Source organism: Dromaius novaehollandiae, chromosome 8 (assembly GCF_036370855.1).
Source record: "Dromaius novaehollandiae isolate bDroNov1 chromosome 8, bDroNov1.hap1, whole genome shotgun sequence".
NCBI lineage: Eukaryota > Metazoa > Chordata > Aves > Casuariiformes > Dromaiidae > Dromaius > Dromaius novaehollandiae.
This window is the reverse complement of record NC_088105.1, coordinates 41,028,218-41,036,580: the sequence shown is the minus strand read 5'-3', so window position 1 is coordinate 41,036,580 and position 8,363 is coordinate 41,028,218. Positions and strand designations below refer to the sequence as shown.

At 48.2% G+C, this 8,363-nt stretch overlaps 1 protein-coding gene and 1 long non-coding RNA gene across 3 annotated transcripts; one reads left to right on the top strand and one right to left on the bottom strand.

The window, feature by feature from the left end:
* The first annotated feature begins 394 nt into the window (after positions 1–394).
* LOC135329076 (uncharacterized) lies at positions 395–6,581 on the top strand. 2 transcript variants are annotated; one of them, XR_010390297.1, is made up of 2 exons: positions 395–3,905; positions 4,806–6,581. It is a non-coding gene; the product is annotated as an uncharacterized LOC135329076 (long non-coding RNA). The 2 variants fall into 2 exon arrangements; XR_010390296.1 differs by having other exon boundaries at positions 395–3,927.
* GADD45A (growth arrest and DNA damage inducible alpha) lies at positions 6,303–7,986 on the bottom strand. Its single transcript, XM_026098510.2, has 4 exons — positions 7,859–7,986; positions 7,673–7,774; positions 7,366–7,570; positions 6,303–7,086 (listed from the first exon to the last, which is right to left on the bottom strand). Exons 1-4 carry the CDS (start codon positions 7,900–7,902, stop codon positions 6,973–6,975), a joined length of 465 nt encoding a protein of 154 aa, XP_025954295.1. The 5' UTR covers positions 7,903–7,986; the 3' UTR covers positions 6,303–6,972.
* Between the last annotated feature and the right edge of the window lie 377 nt (positions 7,987–8,363).

Here is an 8,363-nt window from a genome sequence, read left to right as displayed (position 1 = left end):
TTGAAGAAGAGGGCACTCGAATTCATCTCTTTTTTTTTCCTTTTTTCCCCCTCTCTGTGGATAAAGCTAGCCCTCGGACAGAGCCCCTGAAATTTTCTCTTTTGTGGGAAATGCAGTCTGGACCCAAGTAACACGTTGATTTCCTAGCATCTCCCTACATGCACAAAATCCTTGTATCTGCAGACAGCTCTGAGTCAATTTGATGGTAGTAGTAGTTATGGGGAAATACTTGGTTATTTTATTACTTTTTTTTTTCTCTTGCCTTTTGCAGGTGTCAAAAGCGTCAGCAGACCTAATGCTCTATTGTGAAGAACATGCCAAGAAAGATCCTTTGCTAATGGGCATACCTGCTTCTGAAAACCCTTTCAAGGATAAGAAAACGTGCATTATATTATAGGGGAGCAGTAGCACCTCCGCAGCTCTGCCGAGCAAAACAAGCCACGGGCAGGTGCATAGAAAAATAGTCTGTAAGGTACCCGGTATTAACTGTGTAAAACAGCTGTTCTTTTACCATGTGTATAAATGATTTCTTAAGCTTTTTAAAGCGGTTCTTCTGTTCCATATCTTTATTAGGAAGCAAGATTTCAAACTGAATTAACTTCTTTCTTGTCAAGCAAAATGGGGGCTCTGGGACAAAGCCAGTGACTCTGCTGCGATGGCTCTCGTGTGGTGAGGAGGAGTGTGGCAAGATGGGCTCTGTGTTTCTAGGAGAATATGTCTGAGTTTAAGTTTGTAAGTTACACAAACAAGACCAAAGTTGCCTGAGCTTTGCTGACAGACCAGAAAGTCAGAGGTTTGGCATCCTGATTAAACATCATTTGTTTAAGGTTTTTTTTTTTTTTTTTTATCCTTGTATGCAGCGAAGGGAGTATATACCTGTACTGCTAGTGTACTTATGTGTATTTATGCACATACACATTTTGAAGTGCATTATCTAGCAAAAGCTGCCTTGAAAATGTTTGTAGAAACTATTGGTGAACTCCAGAGATTCATGCCTCCGTCTTTGGTTGTATTCGTTTGCTTCTCATGGTAGGGTTTTCTAAGTGTAAAACCTAAAGTGTCAAGGATTAGGTATCCGATGATTTATTTCTTTTTTAAGAGGGGTTGAAAAAGCAGAATTTTCAACTTCAAGTTTACTTCTCTAAATTTTCTTTTCTAGTTGGAGTCTGTGTTAGTATTAAAAAAAACTGTCGAAAGAATTAGAGGCTGCAGGCTAGTGCTTCACTTGCTCTGCGGCTAAGGTAGAGGTATGGTTCTGTCACTCTAAGTCCCATTTATATTTTGTGCAGGGATTCAGAATTTGGATCTTTTAAGTTCCTTTTTAAAGGGGAAAAATGCCAAATTGTATCCAGATTGTGGTTATGCAGATAGAATTGGCAGGCCTTTCCATCAAGTAAGTGATTTTATACATACGCATATTACAAAGTCTTAGTTTATGTGTGTGTGTATATATATATATATATATAAACTTTAATGGAATATTTATACAAACATTGCGTATTAACAGAAAACTCTGAGGGGAGAGAAAATAATATTGAGTTCAGATGGCTACAAATGTGTTTTATCTTTCTCTGTAGCCAGCGATTCAGAAGTTGAAATTGTGATCTGCCATAAACTGTGCATTTCTGTAATGGTATTTACAGAACTTATTAACCACTTGTAATTTACTGTCTTATGTTGCATATTTGTCAATTCTATATTAAATTATATACACACTGTTGATAATATATTGAGAAATTATATATTTTCTTTAACAAGCCTCTTTAACAAACAGTTCAAAAATCTAAATACCAGACTGACAGTAAGAAAACTGTACTGCTTATTCTGTGCTGACATTCAAATTATTTTTATAATTAGACTATTTTTCTAGTGACATTTTCAAAACAATAATGTAGATTCACACTGATTTTATTTACTGTGTTTGAGTCTATCATTTTATGATGCATCGTGTTAACAGTAGTGGTTAACTTCATCTGGGCATGGAAGAATGACCATTTGGAGAAATCTCGCTGTGTTCCTGAAGTGCCAAACTGGGTATATGGGCCGTAGGAAGGTTAAATAGCTTCATGTCGTTGCCCAAATATCATTTTTCTATGAATCTGTTGTCCTCATACTAATCAGCATTTTTATTTAGTTAGTTTATTTTATAGTTTAGTTAGGTTTTTTTAGTTTAATTCATTTATTTTAGCTCCAAGAAAAGATAACCTGTGCAGATACAAAGATGATTTAAATACGTAGTTTTTTTTCTCTGATGTTTGCCCCTAAATAAAGTGAGGTGTAGGTACTGATTCGTGATCCCGCTCTGTAACACTGGTCTGGCCGACGCTTTTCCCCTAAATTGGAGCTTTGCAATCTCACGTTATTTCCGCTTAGATCAAAATAAAGCAGGAGGAGCTCGACTCTGTGCTTCTGATGCAGGGTCTCTGGCATACGGATCCATTTTGCTCAGTTACTCCCGTCATGTAAAATTTACCAGCGTTTTTCAAGCTGAAGGTTAGTGCCGCAGCTGTGATCTTGGTTTTGTCAAAATGCCTCCGCCGCGGGAGCTAAGAGCGTCCTGTTGGTCTGCTGCTGGGAAGCAGAGGCGGTTTAGGGGCCGCCGGGGGCCTGGCCTTGGCTGGAGAGGTTTGGAGATGGGCTTCGGTGGGCACCAGGCCCCTCACGAGATGGTTCATGCACTGAGCTCGTGATCCATTAAAGCTGTGCCGCTGTGTATGCCTATTTTTAAAGGAAAACCTCATGATTATTTTCCTCAGACCTATTTACTGTTAAGTGTATTTTTCTACTTTTTCATGCAATTTTGACATCGTTACAGTGTTGGGGCAGAATTTCTATCAGCATCTATTTTGTTGGCTCTCATGCGTTTGAGCAACAAAAGGACTCGGTTGCATCTTTAATCGTAGATGTAGGTTTGAAAAGATTGTGCCAATTTTCTTTCAGATGCTTTCGCACTTTTAGGTAGAGCACTTGAGAATGACAGCTAAAATGATAACATGAAAGCGACTGCTTCTCATGACCTTTGTTGTATAGATCTTCAGGTAAACTATGTATTTTTAAATGCAATATGTAGGGGCATGTGGAAGCTCGAGCAGTTATGTTTGTACATCGCTCTTCTGGTATAAATAATCTAAGGAAAGAAGAGGAATTGGAAAAAATTTAAATGAATATGGACTCGTTAATTAGTGAAATGAAACCATGTAAATCCAGGGGTGTTGCAAGTTTCAGGAGTGAAGGGATTCGTCCTTTAAGGGTGGTTCTCAGCCAGGCTCGATGCCCAGCATAGCTCTGCCGCAGTACTGCAACCTGGTGCTCTTCCGACAGATGCCTCTAACCTCTGTGTTGTGTAAAGTGAATCTGATACTACTCCAGAATGTGTATTTCTACTTTTTTTCACCATAAACTAAGAAGCCAGCTTGTCATTTGTGTTTTTCTCTGGATTTTCTAATTTGACTCTGTAATACCGTGTTATATTATATTGCCTTTGTATCGTAAGGTCCACCTGAGCCGTGTCAGCACGAGTTGCCCTCGGCTGGCAGCAGGCTTTGTGGACTAACTGTGTTTTTACCTAACGCACTTTCTACCAGTTGGGAGCAGGCCTCTTCTTGAACCTACACGTTTCGGTTGTTGGAAACGCGTCTCGTGGCAATGCGAGGGAAGGCTGTCTGCTTGGGGAAGGGAATCCGCAGCAGGTGTTGTCACAGCCTCGGGTCTCTGAAACTCTTCATTAAAGTGTTACTGCTTTTTCTATGGCTGCGGCTTCTCGTTGTAGTTCATTTCGCTTGGCTTTCCTCGCGCGGTGCGCGGAGTCTCCCCGACGCGACTGCCCGACTCCATGCCGACCCTGGCAGCCAGCAGCTGCTGCTTCGCCCCCAGCACAGCGGGGCCAAATCCTGGCAAGGACGCAAGTAATTCTGACGAGAATACGTGGTAAAAATTTTGCAGGTTTTGTAGGCCAGATTGTCCATCACCAGGGTGCAAAGCTGGGAGAGGGAGGAGTGGGAGCCTGCAGCAGCACCCGAGCGGTGTGGTGTGGTGTGCCCAGGGCGTTAACACGCTTGGGAAAGCAAAATCAAGAAAAAGAAAAGAAAACGCTCATTGCATGTTTAGCCATAAAAATCCTTGGTAAAGCCTTAGTTCTGGGGTGGTGGCGGAGGGTGTTTTTTTTCTTTTTTCTTCCCCTCTTTCATATTACTTTTTGGATCCTTCCTGCTGTGAAACAGTCTGTGCCCAGAGCCAGTCGCCTCCCTCTCTGGGGGAAATTCAGGAGTGTTTTGTTCCTATAGAGACCTCGTAAAAAGCTCCAAGTGACACGGGGAAGGGGTATTGAGTATTGAAATGTAAAAGGTTTCAATTAAGCTGAATTACAGGTGGGTTGTTTGTTTGTTTGTTTAAGACTAATTTAGCGCTGCGGTTAGGAGGGTGATTAATCCTCAGTGTTGCTTCTCTCCCTGCGCCCTGCTTTCTTGCGACCTTGCCAAAAATAACCACATTTCACTTGAAAATTTGTAATTCTTTTATGGTCATTTTTTGGTTCTGAGTTAATGGTCTGGTGTTTGTTACAAGCCCAGAAAAGGAGGTTTTTCTCCCCAAGCCAAAAACTTTTAATTATACATATATATATATGTCTGTGTGTGTGTCATGTCGGGGGCTGCTCCGGTCGCCGCTTCCCCGCCGTCAACCGCAGGGAAGGCCGTGAGCATCCAGCTGCTCAGAGGTTTCGGGTGCATTTCCAGCACAAACTAGCAAATGCTTGCAGTCAACTTTAATTCCAAGAAGTAATTAATCTGTCGTCTTTATAGACTTAGGAACAAGCAACAGTGGCGGCCGAGTCTGGCGTACTAGGGCAACCGAGGATAAGAGACCTATGGAGTTACATTTGCGTGTATTTGCACTCCGACTTGTTTAAATTTTTTCTTTAATGTCTGACACTTTTGCTTCTACAATACTGCACAACAGGAAGGATTTTTAAGTAAGTGTGAACCGAGGTAGTAGCCAGTGGAGGTGGCTATAATGTGAGGTGCATTTGCTTTTGCAAGGCTTTTCATTTAGCTGAAGCAGGTAATTCACAAGATCCTCCTGCCCTACGACACCAAACGAAACCCTCTGAAGTGGATTTCAGCTACTGTCTCCTACTAGACACATGCCGTAAAAACACAGGGCTGCAGCAGTGCAGCCGGGAGCTGCAGGCCGGGCTCAGCGCGGCAGCCCCACGGCGGAGGAGCCCCGGGAAGGCGTCGGCGAGCGCACGGACACGGCCTTGCCCGAGCCCCGATGTAGGTCACCTGCCTCCATGGAGACTCCCGGCTCATCCTTCGGCGGCGAGGCTCCGGGGCGCGTGGGAGGCGGCCGTCTGTTGCCTTCAGCAAGTGCTGTGGGTGTGATGGAGCCTGTTTTCCTTCTCTTTTGGGGCCAGGAGACAGGTTTCTGCCACAGGGGTTATGGCGTGCGTGTGTATACGTACAACAAAAGAGGCAGCGAGTTGGCAGCTCTCCCTGCGCTGTCCCACCCACCTGGCATGGAGCAGGGTTTAACTCCTAGCACAGAAACCTCGTAACCCCGGTGGCTGCAAGGGAGCAGGCACCGTGTTACGCAGGAAAGTAGCACTGAGGTCCCTGCAGCAGGTTGAAGCATGAGCTGAGCAAAGTGCAACAGCCAGGGCTGGAGTCTCTGCACCTGGAATGGGCCAAAGGCAACCGCGTTTTGAGAAGCGTCAGGAGACCCGGAGCAAGGGAAACACCGCAGCTTTTCCTGGGAGGAACCGCGTGCCCACACTGATTGCAATCACTGCACCCTCCCAAGGCGGCATTCCTTCCTCCCCTGCTTTGCTTTGAAGAGTAAGCAGGAGCAGCACAAAGATCAAATTCAGGAAAGGGCAGAAGGGTTTGCAGTGGCTCTATGGTGTAATGCGTGTCAGACAACCAGATTAACAGCTTTTCTGAAAGGAAGACAGTGAGAAAAGTTTTGCTAGTAAAAGGAGCCAGGTTTCCCCAACTTTCAAGAGAATTCAAGCCTCCGGTAGTGCTGGAGCCTCTAAAATACAACTTCTTGTTCTTTGATCTGTGCTGTAAATGGCAGTGGTCCAGAAAAATAAGTAACAATTCCTGCAAAACAGCATCAGCTACTTTTTAATTTTATGATTTCGGGAGGGGCCCAGGATAAAACCCACATGCCACTTTAGGTCCTGTACGACAAGCTCTGAACACGCAGCACTCATCCCTGACGAGGAACCACAGGCACCAGCTCGGCCTTTTCAAGGGCACACTATTGAATGCAGTAAGAAAGTAAAACCTAATACAGCAGAATTGAGGTTAAACATTTTATTTCAAAAAAAAAAAAAATCTAAAAACACTATCCAATTTCAAACAATTATATTAATGTAGATGTCTTTAAACATCTGAGTGTTAAAACAAGTGGTGTGGTTGTAGACCAACTGCTAAGGGTATTCTGGTTCCAAAAGCTTGTAGTATAAATAAATTTTCCATCAATATCATAAAATAAGTTATTATATATCTTAAAATATAAACTTGAGAATTAACATCCCAAAATACAATAAAATTGTATGTAAAAATGTTTTGATTAACCTTTTTTGCTCTTTCATATTTAAGGTATTTAAACCAGAAACTGTAAGTTACACTTTAAAAACTATTAAGGGTGTTGGGTGTTGTAAGTAACTCAGCCACAGAGTGTCTCAGCTCTTCCAGCAGGTTTCGATTCCTCTGGCAGCGCAGAGGCTGCTCGCTCGGCTTCACTTCCGTGTTCGTTCCCATCGCTGGCCAGCTGCGGAGTCACTTTTCTTCAGTCCCACACAACACGTAGATCGACTGCAGTCTACCCCACTTGACTTCAGTTTTATTTATTTTTTTTTTCTCCTGTAATCCTTGTGTCAGGGCAGGGAGTTACTTCCTGAGCAACCGCTAAAGCATTTCAAAACTTCAGTGCAATCGCGTTCGGCGAGCTTCCGTCCGGCTGCCATCACCGCTCGGGGAGGTTGATCACGGGGACCCACTGGTCCATGTAGCGACTCTCCCGGCAGAAGCACACCAGCTGACTCAGCGCCGGGTCCTTCCACTGCGACGCGTGGGGGTGCTGGGGGCGGAAAAGAGGCAGAGACAGCGCTGTTTTAGTAAAGCGAAGTGACCCCTGGGGCAGAGAGTGACAGGGGGTCTAGGACTGCGGGTTAGCCTAAGTTGTTAAGCAGGAAAGCGTGCATGAAAGGGGCCACACGGTCTTGCCCTCGGATAAGTTTCCCTAAGCCCCTTGTGGGCCCTCTGCAAGGGCTCGGGAGGCACCGGGGCACCCTCCATCCCCCGGCTTTGCCCGGGGACCCCCGGGAGGGCCGGTGGCTGGGGCCGGGGGCGCGCTCACCGTGACGAGGACGCAGTGGAGGTCGGCGGGCGGCCCGGCGGCGCGCAGCAGCTGGGCCAGGCGCGCCGGGTTGCTGACGCGCAGGATGTTGATGTCGTTCTCGCAGCAGAAGGCCTGGAGCAGCGTGAAGTGGATCTGCAGGGCCACGTCGCGGCCGTCCTCCTCGTCGGCCGCCAGCAGGCACAGCACCACGCTGTCGGCCGCCCTGCGCGGGACGGGAAGGGAAGGGAAGGGGGGCAGACGCCTCAGAGGCGGCCGCCCCCCCTTCCCCCGCCGCCCTCCCGCCTGCCCTCCCCGCCGCACTCACACGTTGAGCAGCTTGGCCGCCTCGTAGACGCCGAAGGTGATGCTCCGCTGGCTCAGCGCCTTGCTGAGGACCTCCTCCAGCGCGTCGCCCACCGCCTCCATCCTGCGAGACAGCAGCCGCGCTCAGGCCCGGCCCGGCCTCGCCGCCCCGCTCCGCTCCGCTCCGTCCCCCCCGGCCCGGCCCTACCTGCCGGCGGCGCCGCGGTCCCCCGGCAGCTCCTCCAGCGTCATGGCGCGACCGTCCACCCCGCTCCGCGTCCCGCCGCCGTCTGCATCGCGCGGCGCCCCACACGCCGAACCCTGCCGGCGCCCCGGCCAATCCGCGCCGAGCACATTAGCATGCGCGCCTCCCATTGGCCCATGCAAATCACCCGCGGCCCGCCCCGCCCCCGCCGCGACCGGGGCGGTGCCGGCTGTTGCTGCGCGCGGCGCAGCTGGGGGGTGCGGGTGGCGCGAGCGGCGGTCGTTGGGGGCTGCGCGCGGCGTGTGGTGACGGCGGCGCTGTGGTACCGGCCCGTGTGGTGACCGGGCGCCCCCCGTGTGGTGGTTGTGTCACCCGGCCTCGTGTGACACCCGGCCTCCTGTCGTGACCCCCGGCCTCGTGTGTCACCCGGCCTCCTGTCATGCTCATGACACCTGGCCTCGTGTGTCCCCCGGCCTCGCTCTGCTGTGTCCTTGGAGCCGCGTTCGCT

Bases quoted from the DNA above. Each gene is read 5' to 3' on its own strand.
- GADD45A (XM_026098510.2), bottom strand. From the start codon at position 7,902: ATGACGCTGGAGGAGCTGCCGGGGGACCGCGGCGCCGCCGGCAG. The intron at 7,571-7,672 runs GTGAGTGCGGCG...CGTCCCGCGCAG, and splicing joins GCGGCCAAGCTGCTCAACGT to GGCGGCCGACAGCGTGGTGC. The intron at 7,087-7,365 runs GTGAGCGCGCCC...TTCCGCCCCCAG, and splicing joins TCCACTGCGTCCTCGTCACG to CACCCCCACGCGTCGCAGTG.